Source organism: Monodelphis domestica, chromosome 6 (genome assembly GCF_027887165.1).
Source record: "Monodelphis domestica isolate mMonDom1 chromosome 6, mMonDom1.pri, whole genome shotgun sequence".
Classification (NCBI taxonomy): domain Eukaryota; kingdom Metazoa; phylum Chordata; class Mammalia; order Didelphimorphia; family Didelphidae; genus Monodelphis; species Monodelphis domestica.
In genome coordinates this window covers 109270805-109297805 of record NC_077232.1, presented here as the reverse complement: position 1 = coordinate 109297805, position 27001 = coordinate 109270805, and the positions used below count along the sequence as shown (strand labels likewise).

The 27001-nt window shown below is 38.0% G+C and overlaps 2 protein-coding genes across 5 annotated transcripts in view; both read right to left on the bottom strand.

Moving 5' to 3' along the window:
* Window positions 1-27001, bottom strand: part of ZCCHC4 (zinc finger CCHC-type containing 4) — an 80544-nt gene that overhangs the window by 32292 nt on the left and 21251 nt on the right. For all 4 annotated transcript variants that reach the window (XM_007496647.3, XM_007496649.2, XM_056802480.1 and 1 more), the window contains 3 exons: window positions 25299-25371; window positions 8668-8818; window positions 2850-2950 (listed from right to left, as the gene is read on the bottom strand). In XM_007496647.3, coding sequence (XP_007496709.1) covers window positions 2850-2950; window positions 8668-8818; window positions 25299-25371 — 325 coding nt within the window. The remainder of the gene's footprint in view (window positions 1-2849; window positions 2951-8667; window positions 8819-25298; window positions 25372-27001) is intronic.
* Window positions 9041-11162, bottom strand: LOC103093344 (alpha/beta hydrolase domain-containing protein 17A). Its single transcript, XM_016423299.2, has one exon. It carries the CDS (start codon window positions 10686-10688, stop codon window positions 9765-9767), a length of 924 nt encoding a protein of 307 aa, XP_016278785.1. The 5' UTR covers window positions 10689-11162; the 3' UTR covers window positions 9041-9764.

The window sequence follows — 27001 nt, the reverse complement described above, 5'->3', positions numbered from 1 at the left end:
TGAGAGAAGTGGAAATCTGAAGAAACTTGATAAGTATTAATTAAACACAATACTCTTAGACACAAAACACAAAATCACAAACTGACATATGGAGAGACCTTATTTATATAAACAAATGTCTGAAATTGTATTTATACAAAATGTAAATATGTATATAGTTAGTTCCATAAGGTCTTAGGCAAATAGAAAGATCAATAGATATTTCTATTTGACATCAGGATGTGGAACAATGTATGTTGTTGTATTATATGTAAATAATTTATATAAATAATGTATTAGTTTTAGTTAACTTAGAGTAAGTAGTATTAACACTAAGATTCAAATTTTTTGTAATAGTTTTGTTCAACATATATTGTACTGAATTTATTGTAAAACCCTAAAACTACCTTTACCCAAACTTTCCTGCAAAGAATCCTTAGAGTACATTTAGTAAATTGGTAACTATAATATAAATAAGTGACCTTGGGAAGGTCACAACAAAAAAAGGGGACAATTGTGGAGGAAACTAGACTAATAGTTGGTAGGGGGAGGGGAAACTGGGAGTGGCAGTTGGGTCTTGTGACTAGCACTTCCTTCCTGCTGGGGTTTGACTTCCTTGATGGTGTGGGAGGAGAGAGGAGCTTGTTCAGCCCAATCTGGTGTGGTGTGCCTCTTCTTGGTTCAGCCGGAAGATTCAGGCCCAATTACTTCTGAAGGTCAGAACTGTTCTTGTTTGCTTTCTGTCTACTGCTAAGATTCTGAATTAGACAAAGCAGGACTGATATAGAGTAGATGAGAGTGGGAGGAACCCTCCACCAGCCTCTGGGGCGTGGCCTCAACTCCAAAAGCTGGGGGGAAAACTCCAATCCCAACTGGTTATTAAACTTTATATTATTGAATTCGCAGTCAGATAAGTGGACTATCTTTTCTGGGCATAGAGGGAGCTGAACATCAGTTCAGTCATTCAATGACAAACAGTCCTTATCGGACCCCTGCTGCTTCCTCTCAGCAGGGGGCATCTCTCTCCTTTGCCTCTCCAAGCAATATTCCCTCTCTCCCCTCAACTCCTACATACCCCCATACAAACTTCTGATTATCCCCCATTTTCCAATCATCTATTTCTTTTCCCAATAAATATTACAATGCTTATTCCTTCCTTCCTTCCTTTCTTCTTTGCTTCCTCTTTCCCTTCCTTTCTTCTTTCTCATTATTCCTTCTTTAGGATAATTAAGAACTTTGTTGAGGAAACTTTGTAGGGTTCTGGGACTTGATGCACCATGCTATCAGCAAATAGGAGGTGATCCTCAGATGACAAACATGTCTAGCATCAGCTTACATTCAAAGCCTTTCCTGATTGGTAGAAACTCCCAGAAGTTGCAGCCTTATGGCACACAATGTCACCTGTATATCACAATGATATTTCTTAATTAATTTTTTTAATTAGAAATATTCTAGAATAAAAATATTCTAGAAAAAGATAAAACCAGTTTTACTGAGTTAATGTTATCACAAGATCAGAGGACTACCTCCTTTTAGTTTTGTTTGAATTGTATTATAGTTAGTTTTAAGATATCACATATTTTTTAAATGTAATTAAAAAGGTAAGGAGAGTTTGCTCCATTACAGGGAATAAATGAATGATGAATCACCAAATAGAATCTGGGCAAGTATGTGATCTGGCCTAAGCATTTGGTGAGTGTGGGATAGTCAGGACTGTCTCTGCTCTGTGAAGAAGAGAAAAGTGGTAGGAATTCCTCAAAAAAGACACAGGAACTTGGAGAATAGACTAAATGGGAAAATGAGCTTTGAAATCAGAGGATGAACTAGGAAATAAGATTCTGCATCTATCATATAATTAACATGATGTTAAGAAATTCTAAATAAAAAGAACACCTGCCACTGAGACCATAAGACTCCTAGAGATATTAGGCCAAGATGCACTGAAGCCCAAGGTGGGAATCTCTGCAGGTGAGCCTAAACAACAAGAGCATCCTATCCTTATTCGGAGACCTGGGAATGCAGGGACCAAGGCCAATACAGAGAGTTCACAATAGTCTTCAATTTATGGCAATGTAAAAAATAGACTCGAATACAGGACTACAATCCCCATGAGCCTTTGCTCCACTTCCCCAGGATGCCTTGTAATCTCACCTGGGCCGAGATTGAGAAGGCATTTAAGCTGATTCAAAGGCTTTTGAGGGCTTTCGGCTCTTTTGGACTTCCATTTTGGAGCAGAGGCGTCTCTTCCATGATGTGAGGTTATTTTGTCTAGGCCTCTAGCCTAGGCACATGTTTCTTACTTGTATATTTTTTTAATCTTTAACCTTTAATAAACTTCTAAAAAATATAATACTCCTTGCAGAGAGAAACTAATTTCTACCTGCCTCAGTCTCCCCATCTCCCCTAAATTTTAATCTTAACAGCAATAAATTGGTATGGTACCGATTCTCTTGTAACATAGGAATGAACACCCTGCCTTTCATATCACTAAGCCATCTCTCTTGTATATACTTCCCCATATCCCTTAACACCTGCTAGGCATGATAAAGTAAAGGCTTTATTTGACAAAGACTATCAACCAGACATTGCCATTAACTTTGCATATGTATAATACAATGATCATTGAATTACATAAGGACTATGATGTAGCACTATAAAATCCAGAAGTAATTTCTGAATCATTTTAGAAAGGTAAGATTTTGTTCAGTATAAGTTTGGTATTTTGTGTGTGTGTGTATAACATTTATATTTATATATGACATAAAAATACAACAAATAATAGCATACATAATACACTGCTATTAATCAATAAGATACTTATTTTATTGGAACATCTATTCTGTCATTCCAGGAAACAAGTTTTACTGTACCTGATAATCCAGCATGCTGAAGCTTGGGAAAAACTGAAGAATTCGAGATTCAAAAAAATATGGGAAAATCCAAAATAATGGTAGTTCCTTGCTATTATTATCTAAAAGCAACAAGAAAAAAAATTGTACTTTTGAAGAGCAAAATAGTGAAATCAACTCAAAAAAAATGTATTAATCATCTTCCATCTGACAGGAATAGGGCTAAGTTTTATGTATTGTGCTAAGTCCTAGACAGATATGAAAACTGCCAGATGTTCTACGGACAGGATCGAGAATATCAATTTGTAGACAACCCTTGAGGAATGATGTGTATAAGTCAATAAGTAGTAAAGATTCCTTAAAACAAACAAACAAACTAAACAACCTATATGCTGTGTATGGGTTCCAAGAATGGTAAGGGCTAGATAATGGGGGTTAAGTGACTTACCCAGGATTATATAGCTAGGAAGTGTCTGAGGCCAGACTTGAAACCAGGACCTCTCATCTCCAGGCTCTCAAACCCCTGAGCTGCCTAGCTGCCTATAGTCACATAGATTCTTAATAAGATTAAAACTATCCCACATAAGCACACTGTGTTATCATTTACTTACCGTTTATCCCTTAAGTTTCCTATAAATTTCAGCTTGTACCCAAACACAGTTGCAAAGAATATATAAAAAGGATCTTGATATGAGAGCTACTCTTTCTGAAAATACAAGATATTTAAAAAGGAATATCATGAATTTTTTAAAGATTATTCCAAAAATGAATAATATGGAAATAGATATTGAGTGATAACACATGTATAAACCAGTGGAATTGCTTGTTGGCTCTGGGAGTGGGGAAGGAAGAAGGTAGGGAGAGAACATGAATCATATAACCATGGAAAAATACTTTAAATAAATAAAATTTTTAAAAAGAATGTCACTTGAGATATTTAGTCACATTATGAAAAGTATGGCATATATAAAATATGATCAGTCATAGAAGAGAATTTAAATCACTGTTCAAAAAGATAATTTGATAAATTTTTACAAGAATATATTGGTTTGATATAGCCCCAACACATTCTTCACAACTCAAAAATTTACATTTAATTTTTAAGAAATAAACACGTGAAAGAAGTGATTTTTATTATTTTTATAGATTTCAGCTCCATCATTAAAGCAGATATAAAGTTATGTATTTGTTGTTATTTCTGCAAGATATTCGTAGAAAGGTGTAACAGTTAAAAGAGTGGTTGCCTTAAACTGTGACCATGAAAATATGGTTTCAAGACTTTGAATTGCCAAAACTGTAAAGATAATTTTTTGTATCTTGATTATATATTAAAAATAAAGTGGCCGCCATGGGAAAATTCTCAAATATTAACTATACCCAAGTCAGCTGGTTTTTATGGAGATTTTAATTAATACAAATAACGAATTAAGGAAAGGGAGCGAGAGTAAGAGGAAATAATGAGAAAAGGGCTAGGCTTAAGCCTTAAGAGAGAGAGATCAGTCAGTCTTTTATCAACTCATCACAAGATCTTTCCAAGAAAAACCTAGTGTGCAGAGAGACCCACCAGTTCAGCTCCTGAGCTCCACTAAGTTCAGCCACCAAGGCTGCAATTCAGCTTTGGCAAGCTGACTCCTTTGAGAGGCCTAAACCTCTTCCTTTTAAAGAAAAATTTCTCCTATGTCACCTCCCCTAAGTTTTCACATCTACCAATCACAGTAGACATTTTCACCGGACTGACCATTCTTAATTCACACCTGAGCAGACTAAACTTTTGAGTAATTCACAGCTGAGTAGACTAAAACTTCACACCTCTTTTGTTAAACTTGTCCCTTGCAAGTTTGCAAGTTGCCTGACCTTCATAGGTTCTTAACACCTTTTTGTATTAGATCTAAAAATAGACCCAGCTTAAGGTTTTTTAGTTTTATTTTAAGTATGGGTTAAGTACTTTTCATTGTTCAGTAAAGAGTTTACAACTTTATCTTCCCCTAAAGTATGCTTAAGTATGGGTGGAGTAGAGTTCTCACATTCCTGACCAAGTACCTTCATTGTTTAAAATGGGGAATGGTATTAACCAAATCTTCTGAAGTAGGGTCTTTGAATTTTTAAGATTCACAAAGACAATGAGAAGTCAAGTTGTTTTTCTTTCAAATATGTGCCATCTTTTGATAAAACTATCATATGAACAAGAACTAACACCAAATATAAGAGATTTAAATTGACTGAAACAAGACATGTTCAGAATTATGGTTATATATATATTAAATAATATAATTATTTAACAACACATCTACATTTTAAAATTTAACTATTTTATTTATGTTAATTTAAAAACAAAAACTAGATTTCCAACCAACAAGATTCAAAATACATTTCACACAAGATTCTTTAACTGGTTCTCAAACATACATTTATATGAATATCATTCATAAAAACCATACTTTAATTCCTCAACATGATGTGAAGGTTTTATCCTTCTTGAAGAATATGATAACATAAATTCTGGAAAACTCTACTAGGTCAAAAAAGCTTTAAGTACAACTGATAAAAGATTACTATATCTATTGTCCGAGGACCACCCTAAATGGAGAGTTAGCAAGTTGGCCACTTAGTAATGCATTCTTTACTCATGGATCCATTAAATAGATAATTTAAAAAAAAAAAAAGGAACTACCTTGTAGCAGGACAAAGCCTGAGACTCCATTGAGCAAAGCTCTGTAAAAAATAGACTCGAATACAGGACTACAATCCCCATGAGCCTTTGCTCCACTTCCCCAGAATGCCTTGTAATCTCACCTGGGCCGAGATCGAGAAGGTATTTAAGCTAATTCAAAGGCTTTTGAGGCTCTGGGGCTTTTGGACTTCCCTTTTGGAGCAGGCTCGTCTCTTGCGTGATGTGAGGTTATTTTGTCTAGGCCTCTGGCCTAGGCACGTTTCTTACTTGTATATTCTTTAATCTTTAGCCTTTAATAAACCTCTAAAAAATATAATACTCCTTGCAGAGAGAAACTAATTTCTACCTGCCTCAGTCTCCCCATATTCCCTAAATTTTAATCTTTACAGCTCTAGAGACACGGAAAGCAAAAAGACTTCCCTAATAAGCACAACCCTGAACCATAATGCAGCTGAAGTCTGTCACATATCTCAACTTTCCCCCTTCCTCCCACCTGCAAAATCACTGATGTACGCATCTTCCTTGGGAAACTAGACTGTTACATGTTGATTAATTATCTTACAGAAACCATTATGTAGACTCGGTGAGGTAAACAAGATTACATCGTATCACTTTACCAATCATTTACTTTTACTGTGTATGTGAAAATCTTGTGCTGGAGCCCCAGCTTGCTTTCTCCCCCTATAAAAACAGATGTAACTTTCAGTGCATTTGCCTTGATATCTATCTAGCAGCTATCTCGGTCCTCCCAACCCCTGTTTTTTTCTCTCCTGCTTTGTTCTCTCTTATTTTCTTTCATTTCCCTTGCCCCTTCTTGGGGACCCTCAAATAATTTGGCAAGGAGGACTTGTCACTACCTCAGTTCTAAGCACCTAACTTTGTCTTTTATAGTGATGAAGTTAGAATGGTGGGAAAGGGGGCAGAAGGAACTAAGAATGACACAGTAGTTAAGAAATCTATTAACCACAATGAATAATTCATAATGTAAAAGTGGTAACTATATCCAAGGACTAGTTAATATATTACTAAAGCAAATGAACTACACAAATATCAATGTCCTCACTATAAATAAAACCAAAAGACATAAATTAAGTTGTAGTTCCACAGAGGAAAGACACCTCTCTTCCAAATAACCTTAATTTTGACAGTGCCACCATTATAATTTCATTCAAAGAGGTTTGCAACCTCAAAGTTCTTTCTTTCTTTAATCTATTCATTCTTTGATCCATAGTCAAGTCCTATTGATTCTACCTTAACAGATAAGGAAGAGGGGAGATACCAACATAACGTCAGTGTTTTCTACTTGAGAAGCAAGGTGAATTGGTGGTACCACTGATAGAAATAGTAAAGTCAGAAGCAGTAAGGTCAGGGAGAAGTATAATGAGCTAAATTTGTCATGTATAATTTGAAGCATTAATGGGACATTCAAGATAGATAGATAGATAGATGATAGATATATATCCTATATTCAATTGGAAATGTGAGTCTTGAATGCAGAGAGAAGTCAGGATTAGAGAGATAGGGCTATGAGTCATTTGCACTGATGACAGATAAAGTCTTAAGGGATAAACAAAGGTATCAAAGGAGAAAAGAAAAAAAAAGAGTTGAGAGAGGATCAGAATCTAGTGAAAGATAAGTAATTGAGAGAACTAAGAAAAAATCAAGGAGAGGTTTCTCTAAAGCAAGGAATATCCAGTAGAAGGCAGTCAAAAGGGTCAAAGGCTGTAGGGGCCAAAAAGGATGAGGAATAAAAAAAGGCCTTTAGATTTGGGGATCAGGTCTCTGTTGACTTTTGAAAGAATAGTTTAAGTTCAGTGTTAATAACAAAAGCCAAACTGCAATGGGCGAAAGACAGAATAAATGGTAAAAAGTCAAAGGTTATCTGAAAAGTAGATAAGAAACATCTGAAAATATGTCTGTTAGGGACAGCTAGGTAACATGGTGGCTAGAGCCCAGGCCCAGAAATGGGAGGTCTTGAGTTCAAATCTGACCTTAGACACTTCCTAGCTGTTTGACCCTGGGCAACCTCAGCTGCCTAGTTCTTTCTATTCTTCTTTCCTCCAAGAAAGCATGGGTTTGAAAAAGCAAGAATATATGCCTGCTGTATCAAAGTCCTAGAGGAGATAGGAAGTATAGTAGCCTTTGTGAATCCATTGAGAATAGATGTACATGTGCAACAGTCAAAAAGTCATTACTTTGTCTAGCTAATTACAGGTCTCTAATCATTCAGTAGCCAAGTTGAGGCTGCTAGGGTAACTCCCCTCCCTGACAAATAATCCATAAACTCTTGTTAAATAAGATTAAAATAGCACCTTTTTGAGTGATTATAGATCTCATACAGGCAGAGTGACATAGTCAATATAGTTAACCTCAAAACCAGGAAGATGTAGGTTCAAGTCCTGCCTCTGACACATACTGGTTTTGTGATCCTAGGCAAGTCATTTAACCACTCAGTACTCTAGGCAACTCTAAGAAGGAAAAGAGTAGGCTGAGATGTATTGGAGAAATTATGTAGTGCTATTAATGAACCTAAGTTTCTCCAGGAAACAAAAGCCCATTTTTTAAAAGAATGATATCCTTCTGATAATACTACATGAATGCAAGTCATGCACTATCCCAACTTTCAAATAGCTGAAGTTGAAGTTCCTCCAAAGGACAATGGAGAGGGATGTGGTCAGCATGAATCAGCTGGATTGCCAGCTCTAAGACATTGTAAATGAAGATTTGTATTAGAGAAGTTTAAGAATGACACAAAGAAATGAATAATTAGAAAAGAAATGATGTAGAGAAAATAAGACACATTTCACACATTCTAAGAGCCATACAATGTTGAGAGATCTAGAATTTCAGCATGATGGGTGAAATTCCTGTAGAAAAGTGTAGCAGAGTGGGACACAAGTTACAAAGAATCAAAAAGCATGGCTGAATTGCCACTGGATAGAGTACTGACACACCCAGATGAGATCATGGACCCACTGAGTTATCAAAGAATAGACAAATACAAAATATTTATGACAAGTTGATATACCATCAAAAAAGCATTTTAAAGAGGTTAAGAACATACAAAATTATTCCTGATTTGTCAAAGTCATTTCACTGGCCTAAATCTATTTTTATGACAATGGAAGTGGTACTGTATTTATTAAATAGGTGTCATAAATTACATACCTGGGCTTTGAGTCTCTCTCCACATATCCATAAACTTCCTGAAAGTAACAGCCAGTGGTTCTACCAAGCCTCCAAAAGGAGGATCTGCCACCAGAATGAGTCCTACATCTTTATCTTCCTGCAAGAATTTCCTACAAGTTTCAAAAGCAGCCTACAAAAGATACAAGTTAATTTCAAAAATTAATATTGCACTTACTCTTACTTGGACAAGTATGTACTCAGAATAAGTTTCAGTTACCTTGTCATAATAGTAAATACCCATATTGTCATGCCATTGACATACTTCACTACTATTCTTAAGGCAAAAAACTTGTCTTGTTCAGTCTGCATATGGTACTCTTTGACTTATGGCAAACATGTGTTTTGCTTTGTATTTTTTTTTTTGACTGTAAAATTTTAAATTTTTAATTTCTTTGTTTTTGCTTCCAAAATGAATGCAGATATATTTCTATCTGTATATCTGTACATGTTGGGGAGTGGGGAAGGGGAGGAGTTTGGGTATCTGAAATCATGAAGGGCCTGCTGGGAGTGACCCACCTTGGGGCTTGGGGTATGCTAGGATCACCTCTCCCTGATTGGCAGAGAGAACTATTGAGGGGAGGGAGGGCAGGTGTTTCTCATGCAGTCACTGCCGTCCCAGGAATTTGGAGGAAGGGACGTGGGGAAGAATGAGGTCCACTGAGGTCCTCCCCTACCACACTTGGCAGATATATTATTGCTATTGTCCTGGTAGAGGGAAGGGCAGCAGGAGAGGAGGGGGTATGCGTTGCCCGGCCCCTCCCAGGTGGCGGGGGCAGCCCCAGTGTTAGCAGCAGTTTGGGGTCATCACTGCGGACTTTGTGGGGAGAAAGATGGGGGTCATTCTGTCCCTCCCCTCTCCTGGAAGGGGAGCGGATGTCAGAAGAGGCCATGGGCACCAGATTGGGAAAGGCAAGCCCAGGGGTGGGGAGTCCTCCCCACTTCCCAATCCTCCAGTGGGCCGACCCTGTTGAGCTCTCACTCCTCAGCAGTGCCCCGTTCTGAGCTCCCACTGGATTCCCTGGGCCTGTCTGCCTATTGGCGCCCATCCTGCCCTGAGCAGGGGCTCCCTGGGGACCTCAGTTACGCTGGTTGGTCAGCTCCTGGGTGATGAACTTTCGAAGGCGCTCCAAGTACTGGCTATAAAGCTCGATGTCGTTGTGCCCAGCACCCTCCACCCAAAGGGGCTCCACAGCTTTCGGGCAGCGCTCATACAGTGCTAGTCCATGTGAGAAGTCAATCACCTCATCCTCGGTGCCATGGATTATCAGCACAGGCGATGTGATCTTGGAGACCTTCTCAATGTTGGGGAAGGCGTCAAAGCAATAGGTCTTCTTGGTGTCGGGGAAGGCAACCCTCATGCCCGAGGTGAGGGGGGAATGCAGCACCACAGCAGCACATTCGTAGCGTGAGGCCAGGTCCACGGTGGGCACTGTTCCAATGCTCTGCCCGTACAAGATGATATTCTCTGGGCTGATGCCATACCTGGTCCGAAGGGCCTGCCAAGCAGCATCAATGTCAGCATAGAGATTCTTCTCAGAGGGTTTCCCTGAGCTCACCCCATAGACTGAGTAGTCATAAGAGAAGATGTTGCAGTTGATGCGGGTGCCCAGGCCAATGTAGAAGCTGCTCATCTGGCCCAGGTCCACTGCATTGCCATGAGAGAACAGAACGGTGAACCTGGCTCCTGGGACACATCTGACGTACATACAGGAAATACGGTTCCCCCGACTGCTCTTGGTAAAGAAGACCTCAGTTGTGTCTAGATCACGCTGTGTGTACTGGAAGTCAGCTCGCTCTGTCAGGTACAATTTCCAACGGCCCAGTGCCCCCCCAGTGCCCCGCCCTGGGGTAGAGACCGTTCCACTGGAGCTCGGGTCAGGCTCAGCCATAAGGGAATAAGTAGGCTCTGGAGGCAGGAAGGCCAATTTGGCTGCAATTCGGCCAGGACAGGGTGGACAGCAGAAGAGGCAGCAGAGTTCGCTGATAGATAGGCCGTTCATGGCGGAGAGGGAGTCACACTTATGTGAGGGAGGCCCCCCAGATCCAAGGCTGTGGTGCCCAAAGCTTTGGGGATACAATGTCTTCAAAGCAAAATTCGCTTTTTAGTTTTTGTTTTCCAAAACACAAGTGGGAAAGACTGCCACTGTGCTTCCCCAGCCTCCACCCTGTACAAAGTACCTGTTAGGAGAGCTGGCCAGGGAACCATTGTGGTCCGAGCCCAGTCATAAGGGGCACCCGGGCCGTTCTCCTCCAAGCTCCAGCTAAGGAAGGCCGCTCCGGGCCGCTGCCGCCGCCCCCGCCGCGCCCCCCGGCCCCGCGCTCCATGCCCGGCCTGGCCCCGATCCCGCCCCCGGCCCGCTTCGCTCGGGGATCTAGCAGCTCTCGCCCCGTCCTCTCGGATCCGGCGGATGTGGAGGTGAGGAGAAGCCGCCGCTCCCCAACCCGGTTCCCCCCCTCCCGCCACCCCTCCCCCCAGGAAGTCGCTTTGTATTTTTAAAAGCAAATTTCAACAGCTAAATATTCCATCATTATAACTGTGAAAGGGCAAAACATTTCAAGCAATAACTTTTAAAAATTCGATTTGTTATCATATACAATACCAAAAACATTATCATTTTCTTACTAATTCATAAACTACCATAAATAATTTCAGTTTAACATCTATAAGTAGCATCTCTATTTTGCCAAATATAAGATCATACTTTCTTTTCAAGTTATTTCTTTTATTATGTTTAGAACAGAGTGTTTATAAACTTTCTAATAGAACTCCTGCGGCACAAATGGTTGGTTCATTCATTCATTTGCCAAGAAGGTTGATCACCTTTCAGTATAGCTAAGTCACTTCTTCTGCTTGATCTCTCATATGAAGGACAAGGGATAAATAATGACACTGAAATCCTTTGAAATTCCATATTCAATTCAAAAAAACATTTTTAGGCACGGAATACATGCAAAGCATTAAAGATATAAAGACAAAAATGAAAGGGAGTCCAGGAGACATGATGGGCACACAGGTAAATAAATAAAGGAAGTGGAGGAGATAAAAGCACTAACCAGTTGTTAATGAGAAGTCACTAAAGAGACCTCAAATAGAAAGTAGCACCTGAGTTGATTCTTCGAGGAATCTGGGGATTTTGAAAGTCTGTGATGAGAAGGGAGATCATCCCAGAAACAGAAGATAGACTGTACAAAGATACAGAGAGAAGAAGGAATGTCAGGTTTGATCAACAGCTAGTTGGCCAATTTGGTTCAAATAGAAAGTGCATGGAGGAAGATAAAATGAAGTAAATCTAGAAAGGCAGAGAGAAGCCAGGGAGTGGAAGAACTGAAATGCTATACTGAAAAATTTGTAAAGATGAAATAGAGAAACAAAGAAGATATTCTGAGTTGGCAAGTGACATGGTCAAATTTGTACCTTTGGAATATTCATTTAGGGAAGATCACAATAGCAGAGAGGAAAGAGTGGAATCAGGTAGCTAAATTGGGAGACTAATGCAATACAGTCTAAGTCGGAAGAAATAAGACCCTACACTTGTATAATCTCTCCCTAAGTCAAGGAATGGCCCAGATATGAGCGATGATGTGGTGGCAATATTGGCAAGGGCTGGCAAATGACTCAGTCATAGCAGAGAAAGAAGGATCAGGGATCTGAGGAAACTCAATAGGTGTAAAACTGAAGTAATGAAAAAGAAATGAGGAGGTGAGGTAAGTTTACTGGTTTAGATGTATGCATATGACATTGACTGACTCAGGTAATTTTCCTTCAGGAACCTACAGAATTTAGGAGAACAATTAGGTCTGAATATATAGATTTGGAAGTCATTCTGAACCCAAGGGAGATGATGATATCAACCTGGAAGAAAGTATGAAAAGAAATCTAGGAGAGAACCTTGAGAATATCTATGCTTTAGAAAAAAACTGAATAATGATCCATCAAAAGACACAGAAGAGGAAAACCAAGTGATAAAAGAGTCACAAAAATGAAAGGAAGAGAAAATATTCTGGAGAAGGGGGTGTTTGAGAGTGTTAAAAGCTATGTAAAGGTCAAGAAAGATGAAGCCGGAGAAAAAGATTTAATAGCTGATTACCTTGGAGAAAGTAGTGTCAATAAAGTGGAAGAGTCAGGAAACAGTTTAAAAAAGGTTGAGAAGTAAACAGAAACTGAGAAAAGAGAAGCGACAAATCTAGATAAATTTTTCTGGGAGTCACGCTATGGAAGGGAATATAAATATAGAGTGATGATATGAGAGGATGTCAAGTCAAGGAACTTTAAGGGATACAGAAGATTTTGACATATTTTTAGTAAGAAAAAAACAGTAGTTAAGATAAACTAAATATGGGGGGGGGGGAGTCAAGATGGCAGCATAGAGGCAGCAAAAGTTCAGAACTCTGAAAACCCTTCTTTACTGATTATAAACTAAATGCGCCTAGGGGACTAAAAATCAAACCTAAAAACAAAACTGGGCAAAGGAACCCTCCTGCTGAACTCAAGTTAAAAGGTACGCCTCCAAAAGCCAGAATTTGAGAACACTTCAGGTTAAGGGGAAAGAAGAAGGAAGGTCCCGAGACCTCTCCCCCACCTAGAACTCTAAGTCTCCAGTGGGAGCTGGAACCTCAGAGCGGGGAAAGGCACTTTTCTGGAGGGAGTACCTTGTGGGCAAAGCTGTGCCAGGCTCAGAGCATGCAACATAGCCAGTGGGGAAGCAGTTAGAGAAGAAACACAGGGCTCAGAGCTGGAGGCATAGTTGCAGCAGAGACCTTCCATATTGCTCCCTCCCCTGAGGTTTTGGCCTCAGGGCACATTCTGCAAGGCAGATGTACTTAATCCCATTAAAGCCTTCAGCAGGCAGGGAAGCTCAATCTCCAAAACACCTCCTCCACAGACTGCTGGACTTAATACCATCAAAGTCTCCAGAGGGAATGAAAGCTCAAGCTCCAACACCCCGACCCCACAGACTGCTGGACTTAACCCATAAAAACCTGCAGAGAGCAGGGAAGCTAAAGCTCCAACAAACCTCCTCCACAGACTGCACTGAGAGATTTACTGACAAAGCGCCAATGGTGAAGGTGGAAAGAAAAGCCCACAACCACAAAAAAAATGAGAGGAGCAAGAGCTCAGGAAAAAGCAGGGAGTAAAGAAGGGGGTAAACATGAGCAAACAACAAGAAAAGAAAAAAGAAATTACAATCGACAGCTTCTATACAGGCAATGAACAAAGAGCAAACGGAACAAAGAAGGGTGAGAGGACACCAAGCAAAAAAACAGAAACCCCAGCGAATTGGATACAGGCTCTGGAAGAACTCAAAATACAATTCAAAAAACAATTAAAAGAGGCTGAAGACAATTGGGAAAAGAACTTAAAAACTAAGATAAGTCATCTGGAAACAGAGGCACTTGAACTAAAACAAGAAAATACTGCCTTGAAAGCTAAAATCAACCAGCTTGAAAATGAGACAAAGGAGATGAAAGATGAGGCAAAGGAGATGAAAGATGAGGCAAAGAAGAGGCAAAGAAGATGAAAAATGACCTCCAAAGAAAATCAGACCAGGAGAAGGATGACCAAAAAGCTGGGGATGAAATATAGTCTTTAAGAAGCAGGATACAACTATAAACAACCGACTTCACAAGTCATCAGGACACTATAAAACAAAATCAAAAGAATGAAAAAACTGAGGAAAATATGAAGCACCTCATTCACAAAAAGAAGATTTAGAAAATCGCTCCAGGATGGACAACTTAAGAATCATTGGTCTACCAGAAGACCATGACAAAAGAAAAAGCCTGGACATCATACTACAGGAAATTATCCAAGAAAACTGCCCCAATATTCTAGAATAAGAGGGAAAAGTAGAGATTGAAAAAATCCACAGATCACCTCCTGTATTTAATCCTCAACTGACAACACCTAAGGAATGTTATAGCCAAATTCAAGAATGATCAGACTAAGGAAAACATATTACAAGATGCTAAGAAGAAGTCATTCAGATACCATGGAACCACAATGAGGATAACACAGGATCTGGCTACATCTACACTGAAGGACTGAAAGGCATGGAATATGATATTCCACAAAGCAAGGCAACTAGGTCTACAACCAAGAATCAATTAACCAGCAAAACTGACTATATTCTTACAGTGGAAAGTATGGTCATTTAACAAAAGAGAAGAATTCCAAGCATTTGTAAAGAAAAGACCAGACATAAACAGAATATTTGATGCCCAAGCACAAAACTCAAGAGAATCATAATTAAGAAACAAGGAAAAAAGAAAAGAAAAACTTTTTTTAAAGACCCAATAAGTTAAAATATGTATTCCCTATATGAAAAGATGTACATTGGTAACTCTTAAAAATCGTATTATCACCTGGGCAACTAGAAGAATTATACTTAGAGGGAACAATGATAAACTGTGTAGGATGAAATGCCAAGACATAAATATGTATACAGATATATATATGCACAAATACAAATATATATGTGTATATATATATATGTATACATATATATACAACTAGAGCTAAGAAAAGAGGTTAATACCAAAAGAAATGGGAAAAGAAACAAAAGGAGGTAAATTTATATGCCACAAAGAAGCTCATGGTGGGAGGGAAGAGAACATCAATACACTGGAAGGTTAAAGAGGTTGGAGACAGGAAATACTCAACTTTTACTTGCAATGAAATTGACTCAAAGAGGGAAGAACAATCAAATACATTGGGGCAGAGAATTGATTTGCGTCCTATAGGGAAGTAGAATGGTAACAAATGGACTGGTGGGGAGGGAAGCAGTACAAGAGAGGGTGGAGGGTAGTTTAAAAAGACTGTAAAAAAAATAAGGGGGAATAAGAAGGGAGTGGGGTAAAAAAGGAAGTAAAATAAGGGTGGGAATTAGAGGGACTGATTAAAAACAAAAACATTGGTGTAGAAGGAAATAGTGAAAAAGAAAAGGCAGGACTAGGAGTAGAAATCAAAATGCTGGGAAATACACAGCTGGTAATCATAACTGAATGTGAATGGAATGAACTCATCCATAAAATGCAAGTGAATAGCAGAGTGGATTAGAATCTAAAACCCTATCATATGCTGTCTACAAGAAACACACATGAGGAAGGTAGATACGCATAGGGTGAAAGTAAGAGTATGGAGCCAAATCTATTGGGCATCAACAGATAAAAAGAAAGCAGGAGTTGCAATCATGATATCTGACAAAGCCAAAGTAAAAACAGATCTAGTTAAAAGAGATAAGGAAGGTAATTACATCCTGATAAAAGGCAGTATAGACAATGAGGAAATATCAGTACTTAATATGTATGCACCCAATGGCTTAGCATGCAAATTTCTAAAGGAAAAACTAGTGGAGCACAAGGATGAAATAGATAGAAAAACTATACTAGTGGGAGACCTGAACCTTCCTCTATCCAAACTAGATAAATCAAACCAAAAAATAAATAAGAAAGAGGTAAGAAAAGTGATTGAAATCTTATAAAAATTAAGAATTAGTAGATATGTGGAGAAAAATAAATAGGGACAAAAAGGAATACACCTTTCCAGTAGGACATGGTACATTCAAAAAGATTGACCATATATTAGGGCATAAAAACATTGCAAACAAGTGCAAAAGAGCAGAAATAATAAATGCAACCTTCTCAGATCACAATGCAGCAAAAATAATAATTAGTAAGGGTACATGGAGAGGCAAATAAAAAATTAATTGGAAATATAATGATATGATTCTCCAAAATCGGTTAGTTAAAGAACAAATCATACAAACAAAAACTTAATAGAAGAAAATGACAATGATATCACTCTATCACTCTTATGCCTTGGAACCAATACATAGTAGTGATTCTAAGAAGGAAGGTTAAGGGTTTTAAAAAAAAAAAATCTGCCCTTTGACCCAGTCATAGCACTGCTGGGTTTGTACCCCAAAGAGATAATAAGGAAAAAGACCAAGAATATTCATAGCTGCGCTCTTTGTGGTGGCAAAAAATCGGAAAATGAGGGGATGCCCTTCAATTGGAGAATGGCTGAACAAATTGTGGTATATGTTGGTGATGGAATACTATTATGCTCAAAGGAATAATAAAGTGAAGGTATTCCATGGGAACTGGAATGACCTCCAGGAACTGATGCAGAGCGAAAGGAGCAGAACCAGGAAAACATTGTACACAGAGGCTGATATAATGTGGTACAATCAAACATAATAGACTTCTCCATTAGTGGCAATGCAGTGATCCTGAACAATTTGGAGGGATCTACAAGAAAGAACGTTATCCATATTCAGAGGAAAAACTGTGGGACTAGAAACACAGAAGAAAAACAACTGCTTGAATACATGGGTCGAGGGGATATGGCTGGGGACGTAGACTCTAAATGAACATCCTAATTAAAACTCCAACAACATGAAAATAGGTTCTGATCAAGAACACATATAATACCCAATGAAATTGTGTGTCAGGGGAGAGAGGGAAATAATGTAACTCTTGTAACCAAGGAATAATGTTCTAAATTAACTAAATAAATTAATTCAAAAAAAATAATATATATGAGAGAGGGATCAATTATTCAAAGGGAAAAAGTCCCAGAAGGTAGAGAGAAAGGATGGAATTGACTATACAAGTATAATCTTATAATGATAAAGGATGACCTCTTGCTCAGAGCCTGGAATAAAGAAGTAAAGAGTTGGGTATAGTGCAGAGGGGTCTTTAGCAAGGATATAAGAGAAAAGAGAGTTAATGGCAGATTGTCTTTAGGTAATGAGGTCCTCTAGTAAAAGGAAAGATGATCATAATGATAAATGTGGCTTGAGGAAAGAAGGGAAGATTTGGAATAGTTGCTGAAAGGAGGGTGAAAATCAATCAAGAGGTGGAATAGTGGCTCAGTATACAGAGAGCCAAGTCTGAAAAAGTAAACTCCTAGGGTTCAAATCAGATCCCAGACACTTCCTAGCTGTACAGTGGCAAGTCATTAACCCCAACTCTAATTCTTACTGCTCTTCTGCCTTTAAACAACACACAGTATTAATTCTATGATAGAAAGTAAGAGTTGTTTTTTTTTTAAGTAAATGATACCTAATCAAGAAAATAATTCTTTTTTTGACTGTTAGGCTCAAAGTTCCTCAAATTGTTGGAATACAGTTATTGAGCATCTATAGAAAGCAAGAACCCATAAATAAAAGTTTCTCTCTACCACTGCTGCTAGGCCTTCTGAATTCCTTCCTTTATTCATGGCTATTGTTTTTTTAGTATTCTTCAAACAGCCACAATCATCACTACCTGAATTTTCTCTGCCTTAATCTTTGCAGTGGCAATAGCTATTCAGCAACAAATTTATTATCCAGAGGCTGCTTCTAAAATAGGAAGGCTTAATGACATTTCTTTCTTCTAGTGAAGATAAAATGAAATGTCAGTCTCTAAAGTCCACTTAAATAACTACAACTCCAATAAAAAATTAGAGATAAAAAATTTCCTAGTAAAAACTGATTGAATTGCCACATACTCCAATTTTTTCCTTTCTTGCTACTCTATCTTTGTTCAAAAATAATTTTATTTGTATTTTGTCTCTAATGTTTTAATTTAAAAGGCAAACAGTATAATAGTTGTTAGAAACGTGTCTAGAAAACATCTTTACTGTTTTTAATAATACTATTATTCAGCTTTCCTCTATGAAACTGATTGAGAGAAAGGTACATATGAAAAAATGAATACACAGCAGTGTCCAAAGAGGACTAAAAAGCATCATTAGGATAAGTGCAGAATATTAAAAAAAAAGTGAAAACAACATGTTCACAGATAAATACAGGACATGAAAACAAAAACAAAGCCAGTGTGGAGGTGATGAAAAATGAGGGTAATCAGGAAAGTTTTTCAAGAAGGTGACCCTTGAACAGTCATGAAGAAAGGTAAGTGTTCCAAGAAGCAGAAGGGAGTAGTGAAAGCAATCCCAGCATGGAAGGCCAAGTTAGGCAAAGGCTAGATGAAAGGAGGTGAAATGTAGCATATGGGGGAACAAGCAGCAAGACAGTAAAGAGTATGTGAGAGGGAGAAGAGTATAAACAGTGGGAGAAGGTAGTCTAGAGCTGGGTTGTGAAGGGCTTTTAATGCCAAACTGGAGAGTTTGTAATTAACCCTAAAGGAAAGAGAGAACCAGTGAATGACATAGTCAGACTTGTGCTTTAGGAATATCTCTTTGGCCAGGTGAAGAATAAGTTGGAGAGAGGAGAGGCTGAGGACAGGAAGAACAACTATTATTTTTTTCCTTCACTCAAAGATGACAAATGGCATCACCACATTGAGATCGATAATATGAACATTTGGGATGGAGATCTCTCTAAATTTGTCCATCTCATGTTTCTTTTAAGCTACTGTAATTCTGCTTTTCACACAGAGCACAGGGTCTTCTTTGATGCAGGCACACTGTAGGGGATGGTCCTGTGCCCATGTCTCTCATGTCTCACGATCAATACCTAAGTTCTTCAGAAAGACCTTGAGTGTCCTTTTAAAATGGCTTCTTCTGATCTCTATGTTCTCTATAAAAATATGTCTGGCATTTGAACAACATGCCCAGTTCATCAGAGTTATACTTTTTGTAGTAGAGTTTGAATGCTTGGCAGTTCCAATCAAGAAAGGACCTCAGTGTCCAGTACCTTTATCTTGCCAGGCGATCATCAGAATCTTCCTAAGAAAATTCAAATGGAAATGATGCCATTTCCTAGCATGGTATTGGTATACTGTCCTGGTTTCACAGGTATACAGCAATGAAGGCAAAACATTCAGGTGGTCAGGCAGCCCAATGTCTCTGCTCGCTCACATTTTCCTTTGGAGTCTTCAAAACTTGTAATGCATGCATCAATCTCAGCATCTATGTGGATATCCCTGGAATGTATAGTGCCAAGGAAAGTGAACTTTTCCACATCATTCAAAATTTCTCCATTTGCCATAACTGACAGTTTCCATTACTGGATGGTATAGTGCTAGCTGGTAGGAAACCTCTGTTTTCTTCATGTTGTCAGGCCAAAATTAGCAAAAGACAGAGAGAGACCAATTAAAAGTCATGAAAAGAGCAGAGGTGAGGGGTTATGAACTAAGATGTTCTGGTATGAATGGAGAGAAGGGGATAGATTCAGGGATGTTAAAGAGATTAGAGAAGAAAAGAGATGAGGGTAAGTAAGGGTGAAAAGTTGCAAGCCTGGGTAACTTGATGAATGATTCAATGGAATCATGAGCTCTGCTTTGGAAATAAGACAACCAGTTAGACATACCAAGGCAGAAAGGAATAGACAGCAAAAAGCACATAATACCCAATAATCTGTGGTATCATACACATACACACTCACACTTTTTACTATAGCCAGAAGGTCTCAAAGTTTGAGTACAGCTTAAAGCTGCATTAAGACTTTGGGAACAAAATGAGATAAAAATATATATGTCAATATCTATATAGGTTGTGTGTATCTACATACACAGACACACATATATGTCTATATACACATACATACACACATATAAAAGAGCAGTCTTAGAAAGAATGAAAGTTGTAATCCCTTGACTTTTGCTCATATGGATGTATGGGTGAAGACATAAATGGAGAAGACCCAATGAATGAAAAATGAAGAAATGAAGAAAAATGCTTATACAAATATTCATTACCACTTATACTGAAAAAGAAAGATATGGTATAATTGGAAATAAAGGCTAATGTAAAAAGCCCTTATCTAAGGATTTACTCTATTGAATTAAATTTCATACAGAAGGGATAATTAGACATTGAAGGGGTAATGTTGAAAAACTAGTTTTTGAGTCAACAGATCTGAGTTTGAACCCCGGCTCTTTTACTTCCTACTTGTGTGACCTTGAGCAAAACACTTAACTTTTCCTGGGCCTTAAGTTCATGTTTGGTAGGTCTTTGAAGTATATTCAGAAAGGAGAGAAAGTTTTATGGTACAATGGAAAAAGCGCAAGCTGTAGTCAAAGGATCTTGGTTCAAATCCTGCCTCTGACATATTTCTGTAACTCTGATTGAGTCACTTAATATCCCTGGGTCTGTTTCCTCATTTAAAAATTAGGGGGTTGACTGTACCCCAAAGAGATAATGGACAAAAAGACTTGTACAAAAATATTCATAGCTGCGCTCTTTGTAGTGGCCAAAAACTGGAAAACAAGGATATGCCCATCAATTGGGGAATGGCTGAGCAAATTGTGGTATATGTTGGTGATGGAATACTATTATGCTAAAAGGAATAATAAAGTGGAGGAATTCCATGGAGACTGGAACAACCTCCAGGGAGTGATGCAGAGCGAGAGGAGCAGAACCAGGAGAACATTGTACACAGAGACTAATACACTGTGGTATAATCGAATGTAATGGACTTCTCCATTAGTGGCAGTATAATGTCCCTGAACAATCTGCAGGGATCTAGGAGAAAAAACACTATTCATAAGCAGAGGATAAACTGTGGGAGTGGAAACACCGAGGAAAAGCAACTGCCTGACTACAGCGGTTGAGGGGACATGACAGAGGAGACTCTAAACGAAACTCTAATGCAAATATTGACAACATGGAAATGGGTTCGAATCAAGAACACATGTGACACCCAGTGGAATCGCCCGTCGGCCATGGGGGGTGGGGGGGAGGAAAAGAAAATGATCTTTGTCTTTAATGAATAATGCTTGGAAATGATCAAATAAAATATTATTTTTAAAAAAATTAGGGGGTTGAATGAGATAGAGATAGCCTCTGTGGTCCTTCCTCATTTTAGTCCTGTGAGCAAGTCTAAATCAGGTGGAAGTGGATTCCAGATCTGTCTGTCTATCTACCTCCCTTCCTTCCTCCCTCTCTATACTATCATGTGCCTCAAGACCCTGACCAAGCCCCTTCTTCTACTATTAACACTGTTTTACCTCAGACTTATAAGTAAAGTGGGTACGTTTCTCTAGCATCATGGATGAAATTAAAGGTAGCCAAATATTCTCTAAAAGGAGACATAAGGTAAAATAATGACTTTTAAATAAGACAACTTCTAGAAATAAAAGGGTTTTGTAGTTCACTTGTCCTAGAAAGTCATCAAATCAACAAAGATTTATTCACAAATTGTTGTCCAAATTTATGATTATTAAAACTCCAGGGTTGTTCTAAACCCCTCCTGATTAAAGAAATGCAAATTAAAACAACTCTGAGGTACCACCTTATATCTAGCACACTGGCCAATATGGCAGCAAAGGAAAGTGATAAATGTTGGAGAGGATGCAGCAAAATTGGGACACTAATGCATTGCTAGTGAAGTTGTGAAATGATCCAGCCATTCTGGAAGGCAATACAGATGCCTGCCCTTTGATCCAGCCATACCATTGTTGCATTTGTACCCCAAAGAAATAATAAGGAAAAAGACTTGTACAAAAATATTTATAGCCACGCTCTTTGTGGTGGCAAAAAATTGGAAAATGAGAGGATGCCCTTCGATTGGGGAATGGCTGAACAAATTGTGGTATATGTTGGTGTTGGAATACTATTGTGCTAAAAGGAATAATAAAGTGGAGGAATTCCATGTGAACTGAAAAGACCTCTAGGAAGTGATGCAGAGTGAAAGGAACAGAACTAGGAGAACATTGTACACAGAAACTGATACACTGTGGCACAATTGAATGTAATGGACTTCTCTACTAGCAGCAATGCAATGACCCCTGACAGTTCTGAGGATTGTGGTAGAGACTTGGAGAGAGGTTTTTCGAGACAAGCCAAGATGCAAGAAACAAGGTTGGGGAACTGCCTGTCAATCAAGGAGAAGGTTCCAAATGGAATGTTCCCAGGAGAGGCAGTTGAAGGGAGCCACAGAGAGGAGAAGAAGCAGGAGCTTAAACTTCTGACTCTGTCTCTGGCCCTGGCAGTTGAGCCTGACTGAAGGGGAAGAAGCTGAGAACTGATCCCGGTTAGCTTCTGTCCATGAGTGAAAGACCCTTGTAAGGCTGGCTTGGCTTTGGGCTTTCTGATCAAGGGGAAACCTCTGCTCTCTCTGAAATTTGATTGACCAAGAATTGGAGGAAAGCCAAGCTGAAGGAGAGACTTTTCTTGGTGGCTTTGTGAAAAAAATATTTTAAACAGTTGTCCTCTATCCATTTCTCTATCTCTCTGTCACAGTTTGTGACAAGACTGATTATTTCCATAACCCTCCTAAATACTCCTTGTAGTTTAGGGAAACCCTCATCCCTCTTACCTCAGTTTCCCATCCTGTTATCCCAATAAACCCTTACCTGAGAAAGAAAACTTAGAGTATCTTTATAGTTCACTCAGGGAGGAGGGAGGAAGCTAAAAGGTTTCCAGAAGTGGGCGGTTAAGGGAGGAAGCAAGGGAGGAAAAGGGAAGAGGAGATTAGGAAGTAGTTTGATCGAGCAGCCATCAGTAGGGATCTGTAGGCAATCCCCAGGGCATTCCCCTGTAGCAGTATCCCCTGTGGCTCCATCTCTCTCTATCTCTGTAGTACCTCTACCTCCATTGTAACTAAGTACCATCAAGTGTGTCCCCATACTTAGTAACAGATGTCTCTAGTGATAAGCCAGAGCACATGAGTCATTGCAACAAGTAATAGTGTCACACAAATTACCATTTCTTTTTCAACTGGCACCTCTAGTTTGACTCAAACCCCATCCTTTTAAGGCAGGAAAAAAAGAAACTATATTCAGACAAGTGGTTTTTGGAATTGTGATTGTGGCAGCAATTGCCTACTTTTGGGTTTACCACATTGTATACAGTAGGATAACCCATATGATAGTGGATACTATAGAGTATGCTGGCAATATTACACTGTCTGTTTTACAATTGCCATTGTTTGTTGCATCTTGGTTTGTCCTGAAAAACCTCTCTCTCTTCAAGTCTCTACCACAGGGACTTATGAGAAAGAACACTATCCACATCCAGAGAAAGAACTGTGGGAGTAAAAACACAAAAGAAAAACATATGATTGATCACATGGGATTGTTTGATGGTATATGATTAGGGTTTTGGCATTAAATGATCACTCTTGCAAATATTAATAACATGGAAATAGGTTTTGAACAATGATACATGTATAAACCAGTGGAACTGCTTGTCAGCTCGGGGGCGGGGGGGGGGGGTAGGTGCAGCAGAAATCATGAATCATGTAACCATGGAAAAATATTCTAAATTAAAAAAAAAAAACTTAAGGTACCTGAGCTACCTTTCAAAGCTTAAAAAAGGTTACATAACAAAGTAAGTTCTATGTTATATGGTAAATAAGAAAGTTAATGAACTGGTTTTCCCTAAGACATGATTTTAATTGAAAATTAAGAAGAGTTTGGGGAAATTTATCTAGGACATCCATAAAATGTTTGATCCTAGAACAGGAGAGTACCAAATTTTTGGTGGAGCCTGAAATTCTCATAATTTAACATGCTCATTTTAAAGAGGCGATAACTGAGGCCCAAAGAACTTTTGTTAAAGCTCTTGCATGCAATAAGCCAACAGCACAATTGAGTCAAAATGCTACAGTATTTTTGACAATTAAGATCAACTATTCCAATAGACAGCTAATTTCTGGATGGAAATGGTTAAGAATTATAGTCACCTTTTCCAGGTACCCAGAAAGGGATCCAATTTGTGTACTGTCCATGGCTTATGCCTATCTGAACCTGAGAAACAAGCATTAAAAGTCATGCACAAGCAGAATCTAAGTATGATGCTAAAGGAATATACACACATGTTTTGATCAAAACATGTAACAATGTTTTTCCACAATAGTATTCCAGAGTATTTTTTTATAATCTACAACTATAGATCATCTTAAGAAATTTTCAAAAATATAAAGAGGCACCAAACCATTCAATATACATTTCAATACAATTTCATTATTCAATTTATAATCATTCAAATTAAAATTCAATACAATTTAGTAATCAGGGAAATACAACCATATAGCTCCATATATATGTGAAAATGTAAATCTCTGTAAGGCAAAGATCTAGATTATTTGTTGCTCACTATTAATTTTGGGAGGAAAGAATCCACAAGCATTTATTTTTGTTTATTTATAAATCCTTACCTTCTGTGATAGTATCAATTCTCTGGCAGAAGACTGGCAAGGGGCTGGCAACTGGGGTTACGTGATTTGCCCAGTGCCAAACAACTGGAAAGTGTTTGAGGTCACATTTGAACCCAAATCCTCCCAACTCTAGACCTAGCATTCTATCCATTGTGCTACCTAACTGTCCCAAAACCTCTACTTTTTTTTAAAAAAGTAAATACTGTTATAAGTGGTTACTAAAGTAGCTTTAAAATTTCATCAAGGAGTGGCCAACAAAGACCTTCAAAGTCTGTCTCTATTTTTTTTCCATTTTCAACTGAGAGAAAAAGAAACCCCGAACTTCTAATTTCTTATTCTGAAAAGAATATGGATCTCATTTTCTAGTGCCAATGGTATGCTTTTTAGGAAAAACACTCCCTAGCAAGATCATTTGTTTTATTTTGTTTTTCTACAACTCTAGGCATAATTAGTTAGTTTTAGTTAAATATCCTGTTCTCTCATGATTTGGGTTAAATTTTTTACTTTATTAAACTACTAAATACAATGTTGCACTTAGAAGTAAAGAATAATCATGGTTCTTACCTTTCCATTAAAGAAATGATGATTAAACATGTTGTAATGGCAGAAATTATCTTCCATATAAAATTGTGAATACCTATAAAAAAATTTTGTTATAGTAGATGAATAATGACAAATGTTTTAGAGTAAACACTTTCAAACAGTCAACTCAAAGAATTTGTGAAATGCATTTTCAATATTGAAATTAATTTGGTCTTTGACTGGACTTGATTATTCACCACCATTCATTCATCTGAGGAAATCAAAGTGTTTTCCAAACATGAAACTAACTTTCACAATCACTAGAGATGGAAAAGATTGTGTCATTATATCCTTCTGTTCATATATGGTTATATACATATGAAACAAAACAAATTCACCCAAGTACTTAAGAAGTCAGTGGCAAAGCTAAAAAATAGCTGAGTATAAAAGATGAATATTCCTTCTGCCTAGAACGTAGATGTTGTATAAAAAATTATTTGAATCATTCAACATACAAGTTAAAGTCAAGGTATGATAGTGAATAAAAATAGAATTTTTTTACATCATGCATATTTAGCAACTTTAGAAAATACTTCACCAGTACATTTGATTAGCATCAGTTAGTCATATTCGCTTGTGATTAACAATAGAAAAAATAAATATTCAACACTAACATTTTTGTTTTCCAATATAAATCAGCTCAGCCTTATATTTAATGGCTATCAATACATAAAAAAAGTTGGTACATACTATATTCAGCGCAATCAGTACCTAGAAAAGGTAATGCTTATTTTCTGACTAGATTATTTTACTTTCTGACAAATCCTCTAATTTATTTAACAGCATAATTAGTAAGCCTTTTTTGAGGACAACTGTGTCACATTCCTCTGATTATTGTTAAACAAAGAATAACACAGTGAGTTATAATCTCACCAAAGGTATTATATAAGATGTCTTGAACAAAGTCCCACCCAATAAAAAAGGTGTTCTCTATAAAATGGTGAATTTTTCTAGATGTTACACTTTACAGAAGATACATACTAAATGTAGAATGTTAGAAAGCCTTCTCCAAAGAAATCAGCTTAAGAATCCATATAGGGAAATCTAAAATGATTAAATATGACTATCACTCAGATGAAATGCTAGTTAAATGAATTAGTCCATTAATAAAAAATATATCTGGACACTGCGTATGGGAAGAATTAGAAAGGGATTAGAAAATGGGCTGGATTGATTTGAGAATTTGATTTTATTTTTCCCATTTGAATATGTTTATTTAGTCAATTTAAAACATTATTCGTTGGTTACAATAATCACATTATTTCCCTCCATCCCCTCCACCCATTCTTCCCCCAGGAAATATGTAATTTCATTGGGTATTACTTGTGTGCTTGATCAGGACCTATTTCATGTTGTTTATACTAGGATGTTCATTTAGAGTCTACATCCCCAACCATAACCCTTCGACCCATGTACTGAAGCAGTTGTTTTTCTTCAGTGTTTTTACTCCCACTGTGTTTCCTCTGGATGTGGATAGTGGTTTTTCTCATAGGCTCCTCCAAGTTGCTCAGGGTCATTGCATTGCCACTAATGGAAAAGTCCATTACATTCAATTGTACCACAGTGTATCAGGTTCTGTGTACAATGTTTTCCAGGTTCTGCTCCTCTCACTCTGCATTAATTCCTGGAGGTTGTTCCAAGCCCCATGGAATTCCTCCACTTTATTATTCCTTTGAGCACAATAG